Source organism: Camelus bactrianus, chromosome 12 (assembly GCF_048773025.1).
Source record: "Camelus bactrianus isolate YW-2024 breed Bactrian camel chromosome 12, ASM4877302v1, whole genome shotgun sequence".
In the NCBI taxonomy this organism is placed as follows: Eukaryota; Metazoa; Chordata; class Mammalia; order Artiodactyla; family Camelidae; genus Camelus; species Camelus bactrianus.
The window spans coordinates 60106661-60132721 of NC_133550.1; the positions used below are offsets into that span (position 1 = coordinate 60106661).

A 26061-nucleotide genomic window follows, 5' to 3' on the forward strand; every position below is an offset into this window, starting at 1 on the left:
GGTCAGCTGTGGCCTTCGACCCACAGGGCCTTTGCCAAGTGGCAGCAGCAGCTGACGGCCATGAAGGTCCTGCAGAGGAACTGTGCCGCCTACCTTAAGCTGCGGAACTGGCAGTGGTGGCGGCTCTTCACCGAGGTGGGTCTGGAGGGGCCTCCGTGTGGCCAAGGGGACCAGCGGGCCTCCCGTGGCCTCCTGGGGGCTCAGGCCCTGGGAAGGGCACTTTGCCTTCATGCCCCGTGCCCAGTACCTGAGCCCGGGGTGGTCCTGCCCTGTGGGGTCTGGAGAGGCGTGAGCTGGGGCATCTGTCCTGGGTGGAGGCCAGGGCCGCTGTCGGGCTGGGCCAGAGCGGCTCCAGGAGCAGCTCTGGGAGGTCCAGGCCGCGCCCCCCCAGACCCCACATGGTGAGGCCACTGCCCGCCCGGAAACCAGGGGTCCGTGGGTCAGAATCTGCACTGTGCTGGTCCTCCCTAGTGCTTAAAAAAAAAAAATCTCTTTATTATTTTAAGACTGGTCAGGCTGCTTTTGTTGCTAATAAATAATTTATGGTAATTGTGAAAAGTTAGACTTTAAAAAAGCTTTCCTTTCTCTCTCTTCCTGTAATGGTAAAATTTCAAGTCCTTCTCGCTGCCTAGGAGGGGAGCAGCAGGAGGTGACGGGAGAAGTAGGTGGGGGCATCAGGGCAGGGCTCAAGGGCTACTTCCTGCCCCTGAGGCCACCCTCCCCTGGAGGCTCTGGGGGAGCCCTTCCTTGCCTGTCCCAGCTTGTGGTGGCTTCAGGTGTTTCCTGGCTGTGGCTGCATCTTTCAATCTCTGCCTCCGTCTTTCCGTGGCCATCTCCCCTACTCCCTGTTATCTTTCTGTGCGTCTCTCGTAAGGACACTGGTTGGATTTAGGGCCCAACCTGATGGTCCATGGTTATCTCATCTCAAGATGTTTCCCTTAAAGGATTTGCAAAGACCCTTCTCCACATGAGGACCATTCACTGGTGCCAGAGATCAGGTCATAGACGTATCTTTTGAGGGGGCCACCTAAATGGACACTATAGGACAGAACAAATATCAGTTCTCCCCATTGAGATCCTGCAGCTTGACTGTTCACCGCTGGGGGAAGGGCTGGACCAGGTGCCCACCTCTGCCCATGGCAGGGTGGGTGCAGTTACCAGGGTTGCCTGACCCACCCACCACACATGAGCCTGAAAGCCCAGAGGCTACTGATTCCAAAGTTCCTTGTGGAAGGGAGGGGCTCTCGCCCCTTCTGCAACCATCCTCGTGCTGTCTATGGAGCCTAAAGTGTGCTAATGCCCCCTTCACCCCCGCCTCTCCCCCATGACTGCTCGGCATCCCTCCTTCACTGCTGGCCCCTGAGATGGACTGTCACCCTGCCCCCAGAAAGTCCTCACCTTCCCTACTTGCATCCACTGGGCTGTCAACTGTCCCACTGGTCTTTGGTGGCATTAGAGACCTCCTCATCCCTAATTCTGCCCAACTGCTTATTTTTCCGAATAATTTCGAATCTTGCACCCAGGCTATGGCTGTAACTACGTTTTCTGATTCTGGCCCCCTTAGGGTGATAGAGCCCCTGGTGAAACTCTCAGAGGGGCACCACTGAGGGATAAAGAAATGTGAGAGGGAGAGAGATCACATCTGATGGCATGTCCCAGCATCTCCCTGCTACACGCCCACAATGGGCGTTTAGACAGAGGGTGAGGTGGGGGCCTGGCTAACGGATATTACTCCCTGATCATGTGATTGTTGAGCAAATAAAAAGGTTTTAGTTTCCTGTTGAGTTTCTTTTAAAACTTTGCAGCGGAAATTGATCTAGAGAGAGGAGCAGAAAAAGATGGCACTTCCTCTGTATTTTTTGAAATAATTTTTAAACAGTGATTTTGTATTTTTCCCCCCAAAGATGCTGTGGCTTTTCTGGATTGATGACTATAGAAGAGACCAATAATTGTCCCCAAATTTTTATCCTTTCCTCCTTTTTAAAAAAACAATTTTTTTTTTACTTTTTTCTTATTTTGGTAAAATATACATAGCATAAAATTGACCATCTAAACCATTTTTATTGTCCTCATTTTTTTTCATAGAGAAGCTGCTGTTAGCTGGGCACATGGGAGCCCAGCCTCCCTTGTAGCTCCATGTAGCCTTATTACTACAGTGATGGAAGGTGAGGGGAATGATGTGTACACCTTCTAGGTCATGTCCTTGAAGGGAAATTCCTTGGCTCTGTGTCCTCCTTTTGGCTGGCATGTCTGGATAAGAACCAGTCTCCATGTAGAACAGAACAACCCCTGGTGTTGTTGTCAGAGCAGCAACAGATTGGATTTCTGGTCGACCTTTGGCAGCAAAGCCACCTACCTCCCGAACTGCCTAGCAACTGGGACTTTCATGTCTGAAATAAATAAATCTGTGCTGTTTGAGTCAACATGTTAATGTTTTGTGAGCTTGTTGTCACAGCAGCTCAGCATCCACATCCTAACTAATACGACCATCTCAGGTTTCATCCCCTCCCTTGACTGTGAGTCATCTCATCCTTTCAGAACTTGGTCTCTCTGCTCAGCCCCTGTGGGCTGACCATGCTTGATTGACTGTGGCTTTGACATTGACGTCTCCCTAGATCCTGCCTCTAAGCCCTCATCTCTCCAGGGGATCCATACACTGTGGCCTGTGAATGAGTGGCCTCTTCAGGCTTCCAAGGCTCAGTTCCCAGACTGGCCCAGCCCAGCTCTTGTATCAGGAAACCTGAAGGACCAACCCCCCACCCTCATTCCCATCCCTCTGCCTACCTGTTAGCACCCACACGTCCCCAGTGGAATAGACAGACAGGGGTGGGAGAGAAGCAGCCATAGGCCGGGGCAAGAGGGTGGGGGACCTGGGACTAACTGCTAATAGGTATAGGGGTTCTTTTGGGGGTGATGGAAATGTTCTGGAATTAGGTAGTGGCGATGTTTGCACAACACAGCGAATATACTAAAAACTACTTTTAAATGGTGAATGTTATGTTACGTGACTTACATCTCAGTTTTCTTAAATGCTGCTTTTTTTAAGAAGCCATAGAGAGAGATGGGGAAAGACATTCTGGAAAGGGACCGGGAGGGGCTTACACCTGGTCGGATAGAAGAAGGACAGGGCAGAGGGGAGGAAGCAGTGACCAGGTCTCCTGCTGCAGTAAGCAAAGTGGCAAGTACCGGGGGTCATACCAAGAGCTGCTGGTTCCCAGAGGTGAATCACATTCGGGGGCTCTGGAGGGGACCCCAGCTTGGTGGAAGGAGGAGACGCCCTGTTTCCGAGTCTAGGAGCACTCGACCACAAACAGGAATGAAAGAGACACACAGGCCTGTGGGTGGGCGTCAAGGGCAGTTTGCTTAGTGAAATGTTAAAAGGCCAGTCTTCAAGGGTTACATACTGTGTGATTCCACTTATAAAATATTCTCAAATTAGCCAACTTTTAGGGATGGAGAACCTATCAGGGGTTGCCAGGGTTTAGGGAAGCCACGGGAAAGTAAGACCCTAAGGGGTAGCACAGGGAGTTTCTTCCCGGTGACAGAACAGTCTGTATGTGGATTGTCGTGATGGCTAAATGAATCTGCGCATGTGATAAAATGTCAGAGAACTGTCCCAACTGTCCCATAAAAATGCGTGCATGTAAAACTGGTGAAAGTCGAGGGGTGGGAAGGGACAGACTGGGAGTTCAAAATCTGCAGATACTGACAGGCATATGCTGAATAGATAAACAAGATTATACTGGATAGCACAGGGAAATATATACAAGATCTTGTGGTAGCTCACGGCGAAAAAATATGTGACAATGAATATCTGTATGTTCACGTATAACTGAAAAGTTGGGCTCTACACTGGAATTTGACACAACGTTGTAAAATGACTATAACTCAATTAAAAAAAAGTTTTAAAAAATTAAAAAATAAATTCATGAACTATGGAGAAAAAAAATACTGGTGAAAGTTGAGTAAGGTCTATAGCTTGGCTGGTTCTATTTTGAAAGCCACTGTTGTGTACGATGTCACCATGGCAGGGAAACTGGGCGAGGACCTCTCTCTACTATTTTTTGTCTTGTGAGCCTATAATAATTTTTTCTTTGAGTCTCTGATTCAGGAGCTGAACGGTGGAGGTGAGGATCGGTACATAAAACAAGGGAAGGCATGGCCAGCTTTGTGACCTCAGAAAATTACTGAATTCTCTAAGTCTGCTTTCTCGTCTGTGCACAGATACAATGAGAACAGCAGACAGCTTGATCGTGCTTTCAAAGGAGAAAGAAGATAATGCAGACCAAGAGTGCCCAGAATATAGGGATTCCTGCTTATTGAGCACCTGCTGTATGCTAAGCCCTGCCCCTGCCTTGTCTCAGTCATCTTCCCAGTAACACTGTAAGCTCCAGACTCTTTCTACAAGCAGGAAACTGAGTCACAGCAAAAACCTGGGGGAGGTGATTTCAGGGAGGGCTGCGTGATGCCAAATTCTCTCCCCAGCTCACGGAAGAGAGGGGGACATGGACACAGCAGAATGGGGCCCACAGCCGTCTGTGCAGGAAGATCTCAGGCAATTTTCCTTGGAGGTGGGAGCAGTTTCAGGAGCAAGCTGACCCTTGGTCCCAGTTGCAATGGGTCCTGGGGGCTCAGCCAGATCTGGCTCCCGGTGGCCACTAGGGACTCACAGGCCAAGTGGAATTTGGGGAACAAATTCTAGTGGTATTTGAAGCTTTATGAATTTCGTTTTATGAATTTAGGGAAGAAAATTCTATCTTTTGAATACTTGAGGGTTTCAGAATTTCTCTCCCTCTGAGGAAACGGCATAGTCCAGACAACAGACCAGCCCAGCTTCCCTACTTTTGGGGCAGGTCTGAGCCTTAGTTTTCTCTGGGGAAACAGGGACAGTAAATGTTTTCATCACCTGGCTGTTGTAGCAAATAAGATACTGTGTGTGAAGACGCTTTGCAAATGGTAAAGTGTTCAGGTGCTGTTATGTTTTTCCTCAAACGCTGGGCTTTTGGAGGATTTATTTTAAATTCTAAAAATTGTTATAAAATATACATAATGTAAAATTTCCCCTAGTAGCCATTTTTCAGTGTCCAGTTCAGTGGCATTAGGGACATTCATTTTGTGGTACACTCAGCACTGTAGTCCAATCACAGAATGTTTACATCTTGCAAAACTGAAACTCTGTCCCCATGAAACACTAACTCCCCACTCTTCCTCCCCTCCACCCCTGGCCAGCACCATTGCCCTCCCTGTCTTCTTGAATTTTACTTCTCAGAACCTCGTATGAGTGCAATTGTGCACTATTTGTCCTTTTGTGCTTGGCTTTTTTTTTGTTTTTTTGCTAGGGTAAAATATACATAACACAAAATTTACCATCTTTATCATTTTGAAGTACAGAGTTGAGTGGTATTAAATACATTCAGAATGTTGTGAAACCATCACCACCATCCAGGTCCATAGCTCTTTCATATTGTAATGACTGAAAAATTATCCTCATCAAACACTAACTCCCGCCTCCCCCAGCGCCTGGCACCCACTGTTCTACTGTTTGTCTCTGGGAATCTGACTGCTCTACATGCCTCATGTGAGCAGAATCATATGATATTAATCTTCTTGTGACTGGCTTATATCACTTAGCATAATGTCCCAAATTTCAACCGTGTTGTAGCATATATTGGAATTTGTTCTTTTTAAAAGCAAATAATATTCCATTGTACATGTAGACCACATTTTTCTTGTCCTTTCATCCACTGATGGAAGCTTGGGTTGCTTCTACCCTTTGGCCATTGTGAATAATGCTGCCATGAACACGAATGTACAAAATTCTCCTCGAGATTCTGCTTTCATATCTCCGGGGTCTAAACCCAGAAGTGGAATTGCTGGATCACATGGCAGTTCTGTATTTAATTGTTTGAGGCACTGTCATGCTGTTTGCCACAGAGGCTGGATGCTGTTATTTTTAAGGCCATATTTTAGCACAACAGTGATGCCAGTCAAGGATCTCCTCGGTCTCCTAACTGCCAGGAGGGTAGACGTTGGTGGCGCCCCTGACACACGTCCCAGAGATGCCTGGAGGTGCGGCTGTCACAGCCCCCTCTCTACCCACCCCCACCCCTCGCCCTCCTGGTTTGGGATCTGCTGACCTTGAGGCTGCTGCTCTCTGGGAAAAGCTTATTTGCAGCATCCTGGTACTAAGCAGAGTACCTTTCAGCTTAAAGTCACTCATCCAGATCAATTACTCAATTACCTGTTTTAAGTTAGAATCCAAAATGTGTTGTTAACTCTGAGAATGCGTCCAATTCTCTTAAACATTTCACGTACATGAAAATTAAACATAATAATATTGAAATAATGGGTTCAATTTTATTTGTCATCTTTATCTTTAGTTCTGAACCTTCCTGAGGTTGACAACTGATAACTCACTCAGGGCCCGATTTTCCCACCTCAGGAGAGACCAGTAGGACTGTCCAGTGGGTGATGCTGGCAGCCTGGCAACGAGGGGCCGAGACCAGTACCCGTGAGGTCTCCAGGTGCAGTCAGCGTGGAGGGCATTCCACTGTGCTCTGCCGCCTGAGGTGCCTGTCTCTGCTAGACACTGGGATGACCTCTAATGTCCCCACTGTCACATGCTCAGTTGGAAGCTTCCTACCTACTCCCACTGTCCCTATAAAAAGGGACAACAGGCAGGTGGAGGTGGGTCCCTGTTCTGGAACACACAACTCCTAATGTCCAGCATGTCGGAGCCACACACACCTCCCCACGGGATGGAGACATGGGGTGGGGCAGGGGTCAGTGGGGCAGTGGCCCTGTGCCTCTTCCTGCTGACCCTTCCAGTCCCCACCACGTGACGCTGGTGGCATCTGCCAGACACCTTCCTGATCAGTTTTCAGGTGACTTTCCCACTGAGTTGGCATTGTCTTCACAGTGGCTGAAATCGCTGTGGACCAAAGATTTTAGCCAAGACCCTGATTCTGGAGCTGTCACCATCCTGGGTGATTTGTCTCGTGATGTTGGGGGTCAGGTTGAGCCCGATTGTATAGTCACTAGATCTTTGGGGTCTCCAAAGGGGGTGGTCTCAGCTCATGTCCCTGGAGTCAAGAGGTACTTAATCCTCACCTCGATTTAAGTCTAGGCCCCCATCCAGTTGCTCCACCAGGAAACTGTTTATCGAGTCCATGGACGCCCAGCGTACAATCTGCATGCTTATCCGAAGCCTTTTATGATAATTGAGCCACAGCTCATAAGGATATTTGAGTTTGCATCTCACAGTGGTTTTGTTTGGCTGTGAAGCTAAAGTCACGTAGTGAGAGGGAGAAGAATCAGGAAGAAGGGAGTTTATAGGGAAAAAAAAGTGACAAAAAAGAATTTTAAACAAGGACGGGTGTTTGCAAATGTCAGATGTCAAGCTTGACTCCTTCCCTGACTCACTGGCAGAAATCCCTGCCTCTCCCCTCCCCTCGGCTTCCTCGTCAGCAAAATCAGGTCGTATTCCTGGTCTATGTTCCGGGGCGATTGTAAAACCAGGCTGTAGTGTGTGGTCCTCGTGGACTCATACCCAGCACTCTTCTGTCCCTCCCTCAAGTGCTGGGGGAGGTGGCCACGAGGCCCAAGGGACATTTCCTTGGATGAAGCTGCCCTGATGGAAGGTCAGGCTGACCTCTGTGGTGGGTCCAGGCTGACTTCAGCCCCTTCTCCATGGGCCAGAGTGGCCAAGTCTGACAGCAGTGCAGCTACATGACTTACAGGCTGTAGGACCTTGTTTTCTCAGTTTCTTTATCTGTAAAATGGAGCCAACAGGTCCTAGAGCTGATGTGAAGGTTACAGAGGAAATGGGTGGACAGTGCCAGCACAGCGCCTGGCACCTGCTCAGTCCTCTCCATCCATGGTGGCTCTTTGCTCAAGAACCAAACAGGAAACAGTTCTGGCTTTCTGTTTTAGACTTTTCTGAGTTGCCAGCACACTGGTCTTCCAATAAAGGTCCTCCATTTGGAGAGAAAAAGGTCTGTTGTCCAGTGGAAACAAGCTGGGGAAGAAAAGAGCAGCGTGCTCTCAGCCCATCCCCCAAACGTCTGCAGCCACCCAAATGGCAGTGACCACCAAGGATGGGCCTCCTCGGGCGGATCACTGGGACCCAATGGTACTAGTGCTGTCTGTGCCAGCAGGGCCAGGTCTAGAGGGACCTGATTAAGAGGTGGGGGGCATGCACACATGGCTAAGGTGGACTTAAGCCCCTCTCCCAGGTACCATGGGAGCAAAGTGGGGGACCATGGACTCTGCAGGAGAGGGTCCTGGAGGGCTTCTCAGAGGAAGTGATGCCAGATTTGGGCTTTGGAGGATGAGACTGACTTTTCCAGGTGGTAGGAGCAGGACCTGAGTGAGCAAATACCTAGAAACCACTTGGGCATGAAATTTATCACCAGCAATATGACAGGTATTCAGTGATAATCTGGTATGTTCAGGACTGTGCCAAGTGATGGTGGCACAAAGGTGCATAAAGCAGGTGGGCTGGGGAGTGTTGGGGGTGGAGAGGGCAGAAAGGGCTGGGAGGAAGCTCATGGGGTGGGAGAGTGATTTCCCCAGGGCCTCCCAGTCTGTTGGTGGCAGGTGATCAATTTACAGAGCCTGAGGCAGGATGATCTGAGCCGAGAAGGACCTGGAAAGTAAGATCTGGGGTTGTTTCTCTAAGGGTGGAAATAGCCTCGTTTGTAGCCTGTGGGTGGACAGAGTGTTTGTCATGAGCGACTCAGGATCAAGGAATATTAACTTTCATTTTCGGTTCTCCAGGTTTATCGGGGCCAGAGGAGGCTGTGTCTGGTTATTACACAGACCCACAGCTGCTGACTGGATCTACCCAGCTGAGAACGTCTGGGTCAGTTCACACTCAGCCAGAGGGAGACTCCTGGGTAAGCAGACCCCCATCTCCCCATCCTCAGTACGACTCTCTGAGAAGAGAGTGCTGGTCACTACTTGATTGTCACTGTTTTGGAGAAGAAGGGAATGGAAGCTCAGGGAGAGGAGGTGAGGGGCAGGACCACAGGGTAAGCAGTGCAGAGCCTGGATGTGGAGGCAGGTGGGTCTGACTGCTTCCTCCCACCCCTTGTACCCCAAACAGAACATAGGGAGGGCGAAAACTGCTCAGGTGGCTGAGACGTGAGCGGTGACCCCAGAAGGAAGGTGGTTGACGGTGGTGCCTGGTCTTTGAGAAATTTGGAGGAAGCAGAGGAGGTGGAGGAAGGGAGGAGTCAGAGCCCCTTGTCCTTGCGGCCTTGAGGCCACCCCCGAGGTGCTGTGCTGAGGCTGTGGAGGGCAAAGGGTGTTTTCAGATATGAGGAATCAAAGTTTCTCGGGCCCAACCCCCCACCCCTGTCTCTGAGTGCCTGCTCAGTGCCCTGAGGGGAAACTGAGGCCTGAGAGTGGAGGACAGGGGACCAAGCAGGCAGGCAGTGGGGCTTTGCCTTCCTGGGCTCCCCCAGGCGCTCTCTCAGGACTGTGTGAGGTGGGAGCTATAGGAGGTGGCCTGTCGGGGAAGGAAGCCCAGAGGGAGCAAGGGAGACGGGCTCCCTGCAGATGCCCGCAGCAGGGTCCCAGTTTTCCATCTTAAGAGAAAAAGCCAAACTGTAGACCTATGAGTATAAGTGGAGGGGCGTGAGCTTGGACCTGTGTGTTTACACAGGCAAAGACAAATCTAGACGCTTCTGGGTGATTAAAATCCCATTTCCCCCCTTAAATACTACGAGTGTCAGAAAGACTGGTGTTGGCCTCCACTCAGCCCACCAAAAGCTGTGTGACCCTGAGCAAGTCACTTCCCCAGGAATTGTTTGTTCAGATCTCTTACCCCATTTTAAAGAAAAAAAAAACTGGACGCATTCATTTCATGTGGGTTTGTAGGCTCTCTGTGTGGCGTGGAGGTTCACCTCCTTCTATGCAAGTATTATGAACAATGTCTCCTGGTCTCTCGTTTTCTGACTTGGTTTATAGTGTCCTTTCCACTTTTTAATTTGTAGAAGTCAGATCAGACTTTCCTCTATGGCTTCTGGAATTTGTCTTACTGAGAAAGCTTTCTTCAACTCCACATTATTTTTTAAATATTTCTTCCAGTGCATTTGTAGTTTTTTCTTTCTGGTTTACATTTAGATCCCTTTGGGATTGATTGATTGGTCAGAAGCTTTTTGTTTCTTTTTCCTCCCCCTCCCCCTCCCTCCTCTCTCTCCCCCTCCCTCCAGCCCTTTCTCGTCCTTCATCTCCTTCAAGCAGGACATATTTACTGGGTACCTACTGCCGTCAGTGAGGAACACACCATTTCTTGTATCTTCTAAGGAGCCTCAGTGTCCCAAAGTCCTGGACAAAGGTAAGGGGACCCAGTGGAAAGAGGCTGGAGGGAAGTGGCCTGACACCCAGACCTGGCCCGGCCACCCTCAGGGAGCAGAGGTTTGGGAATGTGCTGCTCAAGGCTCAGGCATTATTCAGACTCGCTGCAAACCATGTTTTCCCACAATTCTTCTCCTCTTTCTCCTCCTATAAAAATACCATGGCTGGAGTCAGGAGACATGAGGAAATACAGGTGTTCCCTGCTACCTGAAGGTCGAGTGTCCTATGAAACCTTTTGTAAACCAAGAGGGCTCAGACTGAAGAGGGTGTAGGTCTTCCATCAAAGGATAGTTACAGAGGGTGATCTTTTGGAAAGTGGGGGATGCCCGTAAATTGAAACACTCAGAAATCTGATATGCCTGTCAAAAATACATTAAATCAGTGAGGTAATTTGTATGAAATCTGAGCGGTGTTAATTGTTCTGTGTCAGAAAGAGCTTTTCATCAAGATATACGCACATGAGACGAGGGTTGTGCTGTGTCATCGACAAGCTGGTTGTTTCATGTCCCAGTAATGGCTCCCACCCCACGTATTTTAGCCAGGCTGCGCCCGGGTGGGCAGAGGGGCCCCAGAGGCCCTGGAGCAGGACATGCAGCAGAGAATAGACAGGGCCCCTTCCTGGGCGCTGGGAGCTGAAGAAACAACACAAATAGAATCTCAACCAGAAAAGGCAACATTCAAGGGGGTGCCTGGAGAGTAACTGGGGGAAGCAGCAGAGCGAGGGGGTTTGGGGGCTGGGCCTAAAGGACAGGTAACCTTTCACATGGTGAGGCAGGTGGGGAGGCATTCCAGGGGCAGGGAGCAAACGCCTGGAGGCTGGGGTGTAATCAGAGACAAGGAAGCTGGAGGTCCTCCAGGCCCTGTGGGGGCAGGGAGTGGTGAGGAAGGCAGAGTTGGAGTAGTCAGCGGGGCCTGGCTGCTGGGCTAAGGACTTTGAACTTGGTCTAGTCTTAACCCCTCCTTTCCCTGCCCAAGGAGGATGCAGTCAAGAGCTTGATTATTACATGGGGTGGCTTCCTCTCAGCCTCTGATTGGTTGGTTACAATCAATATCATAAATGATATTCTTTCATTAGGTAGTTAATCAGTACCTTTAAATGATTTCTTACATTTGGAGTAGGAATAATGTGAAAGTTCATGCTCTGGAGACAGGAAGTCTGGAGTTAAATTCTGGCTCTTTGCTTTGCTGCTTTGAGTAAATTACTTAACCTCTCTGAGCTTCCTTTCTTACAGGATCTTTGTGGGACCTCAAATGAATGAACGCAAACCAAGCACTTAGAACAGTGCCTGGTGGAAAGTTGGGTAGTCATCAAACACAGTAGCTAATAAATATTAGATACTGCATGTTCCTTTGTCTTGATTAAAAATTTTTGATATTATTGATTTACTTCCTACCTGGAGAGATAATGATTTCACTTATTTTTATACTTTTTCTTATACCCCTCCCCACCTTCTCCTAACACCATTAAATCACTAGTTTTATAATCCTCTACCAGAAAACTGTGTAATTGTAAGCAGTTTATTTACACCTTTATTTCTTAGGTCCTCAACTGCGGCCAGTGTTTCTTGATTTCTCACTTTGAGAAATGAGAGTATTTATCATCCTCCTGCCTTCAGTGCTTCCCCTCCCACTTCTAGCCTTGTACTTTAGTTTTTATATTGATTGACAGCAAGTACATTTCTCATATTTAAATACTCTGTTGTGTTCTAAAAGATAAAGGTCATTTTATACTAACTATACACAAACTTTAGAAGTTGTGAATCACTAAATTGTACATCTGGAAATTATGTAATATTGTATGTCAACTATACTTCAATTAAAAAAATCTCCAAATAAGCAACATGGGAAAACCAGGACTTGCACATAAACATATTTACTTTAGCTTTAGAATAACAAGAGGGTTTACATATTTGTGATATTTTAAATGTTATTTTCTGTAGAGCTAACTTGTACCGTATAGTTGCACATGCTTTTTGGCATAGCCTTAGTTTTTCCTGATGTTTCTAATTGCCTTTGTTTTTCACCCCTGGCACTGTTTATATTCAATATTCCCTCACTTTCTTCCAAACTGTGCATCATGTGAGGTATGTTATGAAGTCCCCTGTCCCCACAGACCTCTTCACATCTTAGTCTGTTCTGGGTTGGTTGCTGTGTCAGTCAGCTACATGCTCAGCTGTAATCCATGGATTCCCTTCTCTCTGGGTTGATTTTCCTGATTCCTGGATCCCACATCTTTCACTCTGTTGATTATCCTTCACCTCACTCCATAAATAAACACAAACACACACAAACACACACACGCCATCTTCTTCTTTTCCATGCAAGTCATTTTCAAGTAACTTTCTAAGAAGTCTGGTGTAGGATTAAGTCTGCTGTGACTATGGGATGGGAAGTGGGGTTGGTGACCTTATCCCTTGCTCTCCCCCTCCGCCTCACTCTCATCTTGCTCCTTCTCTGGGGTCTGCCCAGCAAACCATTCTTCTCATTTGCACGCCTTCTCTCTCATTTCTCATTAGAAACACTCTTCCTCTCACTGACTTTATTCAGCTATCGTTTCTCCATCCAGTCAGTCTTCAAACATTTGTTGAAGTCTCTGGTCTCCTGTTGCCCCCATTCTGGTCTTTTACTGACAATGGAGTAAGGAGAGGTAGGATATGTGTTCTTAAGCCCGGTGAGTGGGTTGGAACCCAATCTACCACAGACAAGACTTCTGACCTTGGGCAAGTCACGTAACATCTGTGCTTCAACTTCCTTTCCTGTAAATGGGGAGATAATGGTACAAGCTCAAAGGTGATTGAAATATATGAGCTATTATTTGTGATGTCTTAGAGCAACTACTGGTGCAGAGCAAAGACCACAAACACAAGCCAGCCTTATCATTAGCTGTTATTATACCTGTAAATACCTTTACTATCATTTCAGTCCGATTTTAGGAGGAGTGATTGATAAATGCCCTTTTGCCTCCTTAAAAAAGTACCTAAATGTAATCAACATTTGCTTTCTTTCCTCATCTCCCAAGGCAACATAACCACAAGCAGAACCAAAAGAATTCTCTCCAAATAAAGATCTGATATTTTTTGAACATTTATTTTAAAAAAAACATCTTTATTGTGGTATAATTCCTGTATAGTAAACTACATGTTTCAGATGTACAATTTGATGAATTTTGATAGATGTGTACACCCCTGAAACCACCACCACAATCAAGATAGCTAAAATTTCCATCACTCTCCAAGAGGAGCAAATTTCAAACTCCGAATTATCCCTTCCCACGCCTCTTTACCCACTTTTTTTCTTTTTTTGTGGATTCCACATATAAGTGCTATCATGTGGTATTTTTCTATCTCTTTCTGGCTTACTTCACATAGAATGACAATCTCCAGGTCCATCCATGTTGCTGCAAATGGAATTATTTTATTCTTTTTGTGACTGAGTAGTATCCCATTGTATATATATACCACAACTTCTTTATCAAATCCTCTATTGATGGACATGTAGGTTGTTCCCGTGTCTTGGCTATTGTAAATAGTGCTGCTGTGAACATTGGGGCGCATGTGCTTTTTCGAATTACATTTTTCTCTAGGTATATGCCCAGGAGTGGGATTGCTGGACCATATGGTAACTCTATTTTTAGTTCTTTAAGGAACCTCCATACTTTCCCCTGTAGTAGCTGCACCAATTTATTCCCACCAACAATGTACGAGGGTTCCTTTTTCTCCACACCCTCTCCAGCATTTGGCATTTGTGGAATTTGTAATGACAGCCATTCTGACTGATATGAGGTGTTATCTCACCGTAGTTTTGATTTTCATTTCTCTAACAATTAGTAATGTTGAGCATCTTTTCATGTGCTTGTTGTCCATCTGGATGTCTTCTTTGGAGAGATGTCTATTTAGGTCTTCTGTCCATTTTTTGATTGGGTTGCTTGTTTTTTTGATATTAAGCTGTATGAGGTGTTTGTATATTTTAGAATTAGTCCCTTGTTAGTTGCATCATTTGCAAATATTTTCTCCCATTTGGTCAGTTGTCTTTTTGTTTTATTGATGGTAACCTTAGCTGTACAAAAGCTTTTAAGTTTAATTAGGTCCTACTTGTTTATTTTTGCTTTTATTTCCATTACTCGAGGAGTTGGCTTGAAAAAAATGTTTCTGTGATTTATGTCAAAGAGTGTTCTGCCTATGTTTTCCTCTAAGAGCTTTATAGTATCTGGCCTTACACTTAGGTCTTTAATCCATTATTTTTGTATATGGTGTTAAAGAATGTTCCAAATCAATATTTTATAGGTAGCTGTCCAATTTTCCCAGCACCATTTATTGAAGAGACTGTCTCTTCTACATTGTATATTCTTGCCTCCTTTGTCATAGATTGATTGACCATAAGTGCATGGGTTTATTTCTGGACTTTCTATCCTGTTCCATTGAGCTATGTGTCTGTTTTTGTGTCGCTGCCACACTGTTTTGATTACTGTAGCTTTGTAGTACAGTCTGAAGTCAGAGAGCATGAATCCCCCAGCTCCATTCTCCTTTTTCAAGACTGTTTCGGCTATTCAGGGTTTTTTGTGTTTCCATACAAATTTTAACATTTTTTGTTCCAGCTCTGTGAAAAATGTCATCGGTAATTTGATAGGGGTTGCACTGAATCTGTATATTGCCTTGGGTAGTATGGCCATTTTAACAATATTGATTTTTCCAACACAAGAACGCAGTATATTTTTCCACCTGTTTATGTCATCTTCAATTTCTTTCATCAGTGTCTTACAGTTTTTGGAGTATAGGTCCTTTGCCTCCTTGGGTAGATTTATTCTTAGATATTTTATTCTTCTTGATGTGATGGGAAATGGGATTATTTTCCTAATTTCTTTTTCTGATATTTTGTTGTTAGTGTATAGAAATGCAACAGATTTCTGTATATTGACTTTGTATCCTGCAACTTTACCAAATTCATTAATGAGCTCTAGTAGTTTTCTAGTGGCATGTTTAGGATTTTCATCACAATCATGTCATCTGTAAACAGATAAAATAGAGGAATCCAAATTCCTTTCCAATTTGGATTCCTCTATTTATTTTCTTCTCTGATTACTGTGGCTAGGACTTCCAAGATGATGTTGAATAAAAGTGGCAAGAGTGGGCATCCTTGTTTTGTTCCTGATCTTAGAGGAAATGCTTTCAGATTTTCACCACTGAGTATGATGTTAGCTACGCATTTGCCATATATGGTTTTTGTTATGTTGAAGTATTTTCCCTCTATGCCTACTTTCTGAAGAGTTTTTTATTGTAAATGGATGTTGAATTTTATCAGATGCTTTTTCTGCATCTATTGAGATGATCATATGGTTTTTATTCTTCAGTTTATTAATGTGGTGTGTCCCATTGATTGATTTGCAGATATTGAAAAGTCCTTGCATCCCTGGGATAAATCCCACCTGATCATGGTGTATGATCCTTTTAATGCATTGTTGGAGTCAATTTGCTAGTATTTTGTTGAGGACTTTTACATCTATGTTTATCAGTGATATTGGCCTGTAATTTTCTCTTTTTGTGATATCTTTGTCTTGTTTTGGTATCAGGGTGATGGTGGCATCATAGAATGAGTTTAAAAGTGTTCCTTCCTCTGCAATTTTTGGGAATAGTTTCAGAATGGTAGGTGTTAACTCTTCTCTAAATGTTTGGTAGAATTCACCTGTGAAGCCCTCTGATCCTGGACTTTTGTTTGTTGGGAGTTTTTAAATTACTGGTTCAGTTTCAGTCCTGGTAATTGGTCTGTTCATATTTTCTATTTCTTCCTGATTAAGTCTTGGCAAATTGTACCTTTCTAAGAAATTTTCCATTTCTTCTCAGTTGTTCTTTTTGTTGACATATAGTTGCTCATTGTAACCTCTTATTTTCCCTTGCATTTCTGTGGTGTCAGTTTTAATTTCACCTTTTTCATTTCTGGTTTTATTAATTTGGGCCCTCTCCCTGTTTTTCTGATGAGTGTGTCCAAAGATTTATCAATTTTGTTTGTCTTTTCAGAGAACCAGCTTTTAGTTTTATTGATCTTTTCTATTATTTTTTTCAGTCTCTATTTCATTTATTTCTGCTCTAATCTTTATGATTTCTTTTCTTCTACTAACTTTGGGTTTTGTTTGTTCTTCTTTCTCTTGCTGCTTTTGGTGTAAGATTAGGTTGTTTATTTGAGGTTGTTCTTGCTTCCTTGTATCACTATAGACTTCCTTTTTATAAATGCTTTTGCTGCATCCCAGAGGTTTTAGATCATTGTGTTTTCATTTTCATTTGTCTCAAAGTGCTTTTTGATCTCCTCTTCGATTTCTTCAGTGATCCATTGGTTATTTAGTAGCATATTATTTAGCCTCCATATGTTTGCAGTTTTTGCAGTTTTTTTCTTGTAGTTGAATCCTAAACTCATAGCATTTTGATTGGAAAAGATGCTTGGTACAATTTCAATTTTCTTGAATTGACTGAGGCTTGCTGTGTGGGACAGCGTGTGATCTATTCTGGGGAATGTTCCTCATGCACTTGAGAGGAATGTGTATTCTATTGGTTTTGGATGGAATGCTCAATAGATATCAATTAAGTCCATCCAGTCTAATGTGTCATTTAGGGCCTGTATTTCCTTATTGATTTTCTGTCTAGATAATCTGTCCATTGATGTAAATGGGGTGTTAAGTTTCCCCCACTATTGTATTATTGTTCATTTCTCCTTTATATCTGTTAACAGTTGCCTTATATACTGAGGTGCTCCTATGTTGGGTGCACATATATTTACAATTGTTACATCTTCTTCTTTGATTGATCCCTTGAGCATTATGTAGTGCCCTTCTTTGCCTCTTGTAACAGTCTTTATTTTAAAATCTATTTTGTCTGATAAAAGTATTGCTACTCCAGCTTTCTTTTCATTTCCATTTGTATGGAATATCTTTTTCCATCCCCTCACTTTCAGTCTGCATGTGTCTCTAGCTCTGAAGTGGGTCTCTTGTAGACAGCATATATATGGGTCTTGTATTTGTATCCATTCAGCCAATCTGTGTCCTTTGGTTGAAGTATTTAATCCATTTAAACTTAAGATAATTATCAATGCATATGTTCTTACTCCCTTTTGTTAATTGTTTGGGGTGGTTTTGGTAGGTCTTTTTTATTTTCTCTTTCTTCTTTTTTTTCTCTTTTCTTCTGGTTTGGTGACTGTAGAGTTACACTGGTTTGAGGTTCCCATGAGGTTTTGGTATAGAAGTCTCTCTCTCTCTCTCTCTGTATGTGTGTATGTGTGTATGTGTGTGTGTGTGTGTGTGTATACACATAATGATTGTTTTAAGTTGCTGATCTCATAATTTCAAATGCATTTTAGATACCTGCATCTGTACCCTCCTTCTCTCATGATTACTTTTCCTGTTTCTACTTATGGCCTTTTCTTTTTTTACCTAGAGAAGTTCCTTTAACATTAACATTTGTTATAAAGCTGGTGTGGTGGTGCTGAATTCTTTAAGCTTATGTTTATCTGTGAACTTTGGATTTCTCCAAATCTGAATGAGAGCCTTGCTGGATAGAGTATTCTTGGTTGTAAGTTTTTCCCTTTCATCACTTTAAATATATCTTGCCACTCCCTTCTGGCCTGTAGAGTATCTGCTAAGAAATGAGGTGATAACCTTATGGGAGTTCCCTTGTTGTTATTAGTTGCTTTTCTTTTGCTGATTTTAATATTTTCTCCTTATCCTTAATTTTTGTCAATTTGATTACTATGTGCCTTGGTGTGTTCCCCTTTGGGTTGATCCTGTGCGGAACTCTCTGCACTTCCTGGACTTGGGTGACTGTTTCCTTTCCCAAATTGGGGAAGTTTTCAGTTATTATCTCTCCAGAATTTTTCTCAGGTCCTTTGTCTCTCTCTTCTCTTTCTGGGACCCCTATTATGCAAATATTAGTGCACTTCATGTTGTCCCAGAGTTCTCTTAAACTATCCTCATTTCTTTTCATTCTTTTTTCTTTTTTCTGTTCTGCGGTAGTGATTTCCACTAATCTGTCTTCTAGCTCATTGATCTGCTCTTCGGCCTCATTTAGTCCATTCTTGGTTCCTTCTAGTATATTATTCATTTCAGTTATTGTATTCTTGAACTCTGCTTGGGTATCTTTGTATTTTCTAACTCTTTACTAAAAACATCCCCCTGTGCATCTGTACTCCTGAGTTCTTGGAACATCTTCACCATCATTACTCTAAACTCCTTCTTGGATAGATTGCCTATCTCTTCATCACTTATTTCTTCTTCTGGGGTTTTACTTTGTGACGTGGCCTGGAAGATAGACCTCTGCCGCCTCATATTGTCTAAATTTCTATTTGTACTTTTAGGTAGACTAGTTATGTTTCTCAACCTTGTAGAAGTGGCCCTCTGTGAGAGACATTCTATGCGTCCCAGCAGTACACTCCTCTCTTGTCACCCAAGAGCCAGGGTCCCAGCCAATCCCAGGGTTGAGTCTGGCCTACATTTGCTGATTCCTTACACAGGCTTTGGGAGTGTTGTTTTCTTACTTCTGGTATTGCCCCCTGGTGGATGAGGCTGGACTAGAGGCTTATGCAGGTTTCCTGACAAGAGTCAGTGCCTGTCCACTGCTGGGTGGAGCTTGGTTCTGGCCCTCTGGTGGGTAGGGTTGTGTCTAGGAGCATGTCTAGAGGTGGTTGTGGGCTCAGGAAGTCTCCTGATGGGTGGGGCTGCATTCCCACCCAGAATATTGTTTGGCCTGAGGATCCCAGCACTTAAGTCTAAAGGCTGTTGGGTGGGACTAGGTCTTGGAGCTAATGACCCAAGCAAGATGCAGCCTCCAGGAAAGCTCATGTAGATGAAGACTCCCCAAATGTCCATCCACCAGAGTGAGACACAGCCACTCCCTACTCCACAGGAGCCTTTCTAAAACTGGCAGATAGGTCTGGCCCAGGTTCCTATGAAATACTGCCTCTGCCTTTGGACCTGATGTGCACAAGGTTCTGTGTGCACTTCCCAAGAGAGTGAAGTCTCTGTTCCCCTAGTCCTGTGGGACTGCTGGAATTAAGCCCCACTGCCTTCAAAACCAGATATTCTGCAGTCTTTTTCTCCTACTGCCAGAACCCCAGGCTGGGGAGCCTGACCTGGGGCTCAGAACTCTCACTCCTGTGGGAGGACCTCTGCGACTTAATTATTCTTCAGCTTGTGGGTCACCCACCCCAGGGGTATGGGGCCCTATTATATTGCGAGCTCACCCCTACTACTGTCTGGCTGTAGTTCCCTCTATGTTTCCAGCTGAAGAAGATCTTTTTTGGTAGGTTCCAGTCATTTTCTCAATGGTTGTGTAGTAGTCAGATCTGGTTTTGTTGTAGTTGCGAGGAGGGGCGAGCTCGTGGTCCTACTACTCTGCCATCTTGACCGGAAATTAGATCTGATGTTATTTTTAAGAAACACTACTGAGAACTAACTGGTAAAATGAAAGGATGGACACTCTCATGTATTATGAGTATGAATGTAAATTGGTACCATTTTTCTGGATAACACTGTGGCTCTAAGTATGAAAATATTTTAGGTTTTGATACCCTCTAACCAGTCAGTCTACTTCTAGAAATAGTTTAAGGAAACAATTTCAAATGCAGGCAAAGTTTTATACAAGAAGGGTGTTCTTTGCACTGTCACTTACATAAAGAATTAGAAGCAATCTGAAGTCTGAAAGTTGGGGAGGGCAGCAGAGAGGACCAGGCACCATCAGGGGCACTTGGCAGCCCATGGCAGGGCTGCAGGGATCAGGCAGGGGACGGGCAGGATTCCAGGGCCTGGTGGGATGAAGGATTTTGCAGAAGCAAGGAGGGCGTGGGCTCTGGGAAGCTGCAGCACCAGGAATTTAGCAAGGCAGAGATGTGAGCAGAGTGTGCAAGACATCATTTTGGAATAAGAGTAATTTACCAAGAACTATTTTTGTATATTAAAAGGAGTAGAGCACAGTTATCATACACATGATATTTGAATCAGAGAGACTTGAGTTCAAGTCCAGGCTGCAGCACCAGTGGGAAAACTTGGGCTAAGCTAAGTTAAGGTGAGTTTCCGCAGTTCTGCACATCATAGACCCTGGAGCAATATTAACTATTACCAAGTAGTTAACACAGCTGCTCCCACCCTCATGTAATTTGCACAGTATTCCCTTCCTCTTTTCTTCTGTGTTTGGTTTTATTGCTTCTAGAACTTCCCACATGGCCATCTGTTGTCTGAATATCTTCTCCTGTGCCCCAACGGGACAACAGGACTCTGACTTGGCTGGGAGGGAGCTGCATGATGTGAAGAACTTTCCCTAAATAGCCACCAGCAGAGCCCAGGAGACAAAGTCACTGGGTTGAGTCCACTGTGGCGCTGGTGGCCATCCCAGGGGAAACGGCCAGAGACCTGTCCCCTCACTGCTCCCTGTTGCCAGAACTCACTCATGTTCCAGTCCACAATCTATTTTCTCTTCCCTAAGGGTGAAGCCACACTTTCTTCCAGCCTGACGCAAATGGCAAGCTGAAGGGAGGACGCTGACATCCCGCTGCTGGCACCATGACATCAGAAACCAGCGACGACTGCCCAGGTACTCAGCAGCCCCTTCTCTGGCTGGTTCCTACATGTGACCTAGAGTTGAGGGTGTTGTAACCAGGCTGAGTTAAGCTACAGAGGAATCAAAACCCAAGAAGGGGTTGACAAGCATCCTTGAGCCCCCAGAAGGGACCTGCAGCAGAGAGAGACGGGGAGAGAGACAAAAAGATCTGGTGTTTATTTCTCTATTCTCTTCTAATAAGGATGTCAGTGTTTCAGTAGGAGCCCCCACTGATGACCTCGTTTAACCTTAATCACCTCCTTAAAGACCCTATCTTTAAATACTGTCACTTGGAGGCCAGGGCTTCAATATATGAATTTAGTGAGGGGACCCAGTTCCCCCTATAATACCAGGTTACTCCATCAACAGTATCCCAGGTGACCTCTAAACAGGAAGATGAATTTGAACAACCTCATATGCAATATCATTTATGTTCTACCACAATTTCTTCTAATCTTTTTTTTTTCCATCTAGAGAACAAAAGCTTTTTTGATGATGTCACTGACTATTTCTGGGACGAAGTGAGCAGGGATGAACTGCAACTCCTGCTGACTAAAGTTGAAGCCTGGGAGAGTTTTATGTCTGCGGCTGGTTTATCCAGGTGACCTGCGTGGATGCCCCAGAAATGTCATCCATATCACCCACCCTCAGCTAGTTTCCTCCTGGCAGGCACACCTCCTCCAGGCAGTATCCTAGAGTTGGGGTCAAGGATGTTCCTTCTCAAGAATACATGAGGAGTTTTTCCTCCATGTCATTTGCTGGCAGTGAATGGCCTCAGGTTGAGAAGAGATGAAACTGCAAGGAAGGGGCAGGTTATTGACCCTGGACAACTTACTTAACTACTCTCTGCCTTGGTTTCTTCATTGTTAAACTTTATTGTGAGGAAACTGAGATAATACACGCCAAGTGCTTAGCATAATGGCTGACATGTAGTAGGTGCTCAGTCTGTGTTAACTTTGAAAAAGCTTTTTGGGAAGAGACCAAGGCCAAGGGTCTTGTTCCTGGAGATGAGAACCAAGCAGGACTTCCTTTGGGATGAGTCAGAAAATTGCTTTCAGCGTCAGCTTGTGTCCTGGGGGTTCTTTCTGACTGAAGCCCTGGCATCCCCATCTTAGGAATTGTGCAGACACTGCAGGACCCGGGGCCCCTAGGGTGGAGAGGCCGGGGTGGAATTGGACGGAGCTGGGTTGGGTCCTGGCTCTATCCTGGCCCAACTCTGGGGCTCTGGGCTTATGTCCTGGATCTCAGATTTGTCATCTGTACAAAGGGAGAGGCAGTTCAATCTGATGGACTGTGGCGATGGCCTTAGAGCGGGGTCACAGGTGGGGAACCAAGTGCAGGCATCTCGTGCAAAGGTCCAGGGAGGCCTGGACCAGGGACAGAGCCAGGACTCAGGTGCAGCAGAGGGTCCAGGTTGGGGGACTAGTAGGAAGGCGTGGGCAGTGGGGCCAGGACCAGAGTCAGGGGAGTGACCCCAGGGACACAAAGCTAAAGGGGCTGTGACCCTAACAGAGGTGCCGTGAGTGGGAGAGGGGACACTTCTTCCCTCCCTGACTTGATCCCCTGGTGCTGGGCATAGAGGGCCCCGGGTGACTCTGTCCTCCACACCCTGCCTGGGGGCCGGGGGTCTCCACTGCCATGTGGGGCCCTCTTCTATTCTACATAGAGTAGTCAGTCTGAATGCAGTGTGGCTTAGTGGTGACTCCACTGTCACAATGAGTGGCTGCCAATTTTGTGTAATTTGTGTTGATTCTGAGGAGACTGTCAAGTCCCCACCAAACAGGAATGTACTTCGTCCACCAGCTCATCCAAATGCATGTAGGACTTCTCAGGCTTAGCAATTGATACAGATGTTTCCTAACGTCCCTTGAGTCTTTTGGAGGGTCCATCAACCATCGAGTTGCACATGGCCTTGGTGTGCAGGTATGTGAAGCTGTCACAGCTAAGGTGTGAATTAGGCTGCTGGCACCTGAGAGCTCAGGGTGCTGGTTGCAGATCGGGAGTCAGTGAGGTGGGCTGGAGAGTCCAGGGGGAACCAGGCTTAACAGCCTCTCTCCTGATTCCCAGTCAGTTGGGGAAGTGGATGGACCCAGTGACCTTCAGCTGGGAAGATAGAGGGCATGAGGCTTGGAAGAGAGCATAGGTCAGGGAAGTGATCACTAACATCCCTTCTAGCTGTGAGTTTTGTTTTTAAACAAATTCTAACTACTCAGTGTTAGCAAAACTGCAAAGTCTGAGTGCACAGTTCCCAGACTGTACTTACACTTGAGAGCAATGACAAATTTGGAGGATGCCCCAAACCACCCTCCAGTTGGAGAATTCCTGAGAAGGATGCACAGAGCTCCCTGACCGCTGGCACACTCCCAGGTCCGGTTCACTACAGAGAAGGATGCGGGTCCCCAGCAGCCACAGGGCTGAGTCTGGGAGGGTTTCAAACACGAAGCTTCTCTTGTCCTCAGGACGCATTACTGTCCTGTGTTCAGTGTGTTCAGTGCACACGGGTCAGTGCCAACCAGGGGTGCCCACTGTGTTTAACAAAATGCTCCTGACAGTCCTTGACACGATAAGGAAGGCTGCACTCAGGACTGTGGTGACAGGTGTGAAGCCCATTGCTGTAGAGCAGACACACTGGGCTCAAGCCCGAATGCAGCACAGACACTGGGGGTTTACAGCCAAGGAGCAGAGTGAGGGGTGGTGGAGGGAAAATTACTGAGAGGAGACACCAAGGGGAGGGGATTCCTGTTTATCTTTCCTAACAGGATTCTTGCTAAAGGCAGGTCAAGGACGGCTGCCTCAAAGGTGGGAGATGAGGAATTTGATCAGGTATCAAATGTGGTCAGACCTCAGAGTGGGGGAGTCTTACTACGTGGATTTAGCAGGGTTCTTGCTGAGACTGGGTGATAGGGGCCATCGGGGACAGGACAGGGAAGGGGAAGGTGGAGGCCTGGTTGAGAAGAGGACTCAGAAGAGCCTGACTAACGTTTGGTCAAGGAGAGAGTCTCAGGCACCCCGAGCCTCAGTGCACAGTGTCCTCCTGGGGCTCAATCACATGCTGCCCGCCCGGCTGACCTGAGTCTCCAGCCCCTCCCACAGGTCAGACCAGCACCCTGGTGTCCATTTCCCCCAGAGGTCAGGACTGACACCACATGACCAGAGGCCCATCACACATCACCCTGGCCGACTGTCCAGTGGCAGAAGCGCAGGGAAACCAGGGCACTCCTATCAGCCAGAACATTCTAGGGGCTTAGGGATCACTTCCCTTAGCCAAGGGCAAAAGCAGGTTGATTCCTCACTGAACCCTAAGCTTCTCTGAATGAAGTTTTCTCTGCTCCAGTCCCACTTCTCTGTGTTTATCTGCGGAGCTCCCGCTCTACAAGCACCTTGGAGGTGACGGTGCTGACCTGCCTCTGAGGCGTCTTTATCAAAAACCTCTGTCAAGTTAAGAGTATCTTAAGGTGACTTGTGCTTATTTATTCCTTGATTAAGTGTTGTGGAGCCTCAACAAAGTACAAATCATGTGTTTAAATATAGAGAAAAAAAATTTACATTTGTCAAATTCTTTTGTCTTTGATTTATAGTAAAATCCCTGTGATTTATGCAGGATAGGTCTTGTTCAGACTGCTTTACAGAGAACCCGAAACTGCCTTCTTATTCCCTTGACCTTCACTGTTACAGGGAAGAGGCAGATGCACTGCGTGAATACCTGAACAAGCTGAAAGCAGAATCGGTCCTGAACGACAAAGACACGCTGCAAAAAGAGCAGCTGGATAGGGAGAGGTTTTTGAGGGAGTTTCCTAGGGTCAAACGAGAGCTTGAGGAAAGCATAGGAAAGCTCCACGCACTTGCAGACAAGGTGGACAATGTTCACAGGGACTGCAGCATCTCCAAGGTGGCAGCCGCCTCTGCTGGTGTTGCGTCTGGCATCCTGACCATCCTTGGCCTGGCTCTGGCCCCTGTGACAGCGGGGGTCAGTCTGGCACTCTCGGCAACTGGGTTAGGGCTGGGGGCTGCATCTGCCGTGACTGGTGTGACCACCAGTGTCGTGGAACATGTTGTCACGTCATCAGCTGAAACAGAAGCCAATGACCTGATGTCAACTGTCATCGACAAAGAGGAGGTGGCTGCAGGGGCTCCTGGTAAACGTGCATCCGAACTTGTTCCCTCAACACAGAATATCTTCCAAGCCCTGCAAGGCATTGGGAAGAACGTCCGTGCCATCAAAGTGGCCAAAGCCAACCCTCGCTTAGCCGCCCATGCCAGGGACTTTATGACCACTGGGGGAGTCTCCCTCCGAAGAAGCAAGCAGGTGAGGAAAGCCTTTGGAGGCACGGCTCTGGCGATGACCAGAGAGGCCCGCATCATGGGTATGGCCACTGCAGGTGTCACCCTTCTGCTGGATGTGGCCTCCCTGGTGAAAGACTCACTGCACTTGCATGAGGGGGCAAAGACGGAGTCGGCTGAGCGGCTAAGGCAGCGGGCCCGGGAGCTGGAGAGCAGGTTGGAGGAGCTCACCCGGATCTACGAGAGTCTGCAGTAGGGCCCAACCCAGAGCAGTGCAGGGAGCAGGGGCCCGCGCGGGGCCAAGGCGCGGAGGTACCTTGTTAGAGGGAAGAAGAGGGTGGGTGAGATTAAAAAGACAGAAGTCGGGGTTGCCAAGGGGGCAGGTGGTGGGAAGCGACTGGGATTTCAAAATGTAGAATAGATAAACAAGGTTATACTGGATAGCACAGGGAAATGTATACAAGATCCTGTGGTAGCTCACAGTGAAAAAAAAATGTGAGTGAATATATGTATGTTCATGTATAACTGAAAAATTGTGCTCTACACTGAAACTTGACACAACATTGTAAAATGACTATTACTCAATAAAAAATGTTAAAAAAATAAAAAAATAAATAAATGGGGGAAAAAAAGACAAAAAGTGGGGAAGCTGGGCTGGTCTGACTCTTGCTTTGGTCTGTGTCTGGACTATGCTGTCTCCCCACAGGGTGAGAAATCCTTAAACCCTTGAGTATTCAAAAAATGTAATTTTCTTCCCTAAATTTTCCCTCGTGGCTCAAGATGAGTCACAAAATTTCAAATACCACTAGAATTTGTTGCCCATATTCCACTTGGCCTGTGAGTCCCT

General features: G+C 46.1%; 1 protein-coding gene across 2 annotated transcripts; it reads left to right on the plus strand.

Annotated features, from left to right (window-relative positions):
* LOC105073210 (apolipoprotein L3) lies at nt 1-25858 on the plus strand. 2 transcript variants are annotated; one of them, XM_074375479.1, is made up of 5 exons: nt 1-135; nt 8779-8897; nt 20820-20927; nt 21408-21534; nt 24609-25858. In XM_074375479.1, exons 3-5 carry the CDS (start codon nt 20897-20899, stop codon nt 25468-25470), a joined length of 1020 nt encoding a protein of 339 aa, XP_074231580.1. In that variant the 5' UTR covers nt 1-135; nt 8779-8897; nt 20820-20896; the 3' UTR covers nt 25471-25858. The 2 variants fall into 2 exon arrangements, with proteins under 2 accessions (XP_074231580.1, XP_074231581.1); XM_074375480.1 differs by lacking the exons at nt 1-135; nt 8779-8897 and adding an exon at nt 10249-10342.
* Nucleotides 25859-26061: the final 203 nt, after the last annotated feature.

What these genes read in the sequence shown, in the direction of transcription:
- LOC105073210 (XM_074375479.1), top strand. Translation starts at nt 20,897, where the DNA reads ATGACATCAGAAACCAGCGACGACTGCCCAG. An exon ending in AACCAGCGACGACTGCCCAG is followed by an intron (nt 20,928 to 21,407) that starts GTACTCAGCAGC and finishes TTTTCCATCTAG; the next exon opens with AGAACAAAAGCTTTTTTGAT. An exon ending in TCTGCGGCTGGTTTATCCAG is followed by an intron (nt 21,535 to 24,608) that starts GTGACCTGCGTG and finishes TCACTGTTACAG; the next exon opens with GGAAGAGGCAGATGCACTGC.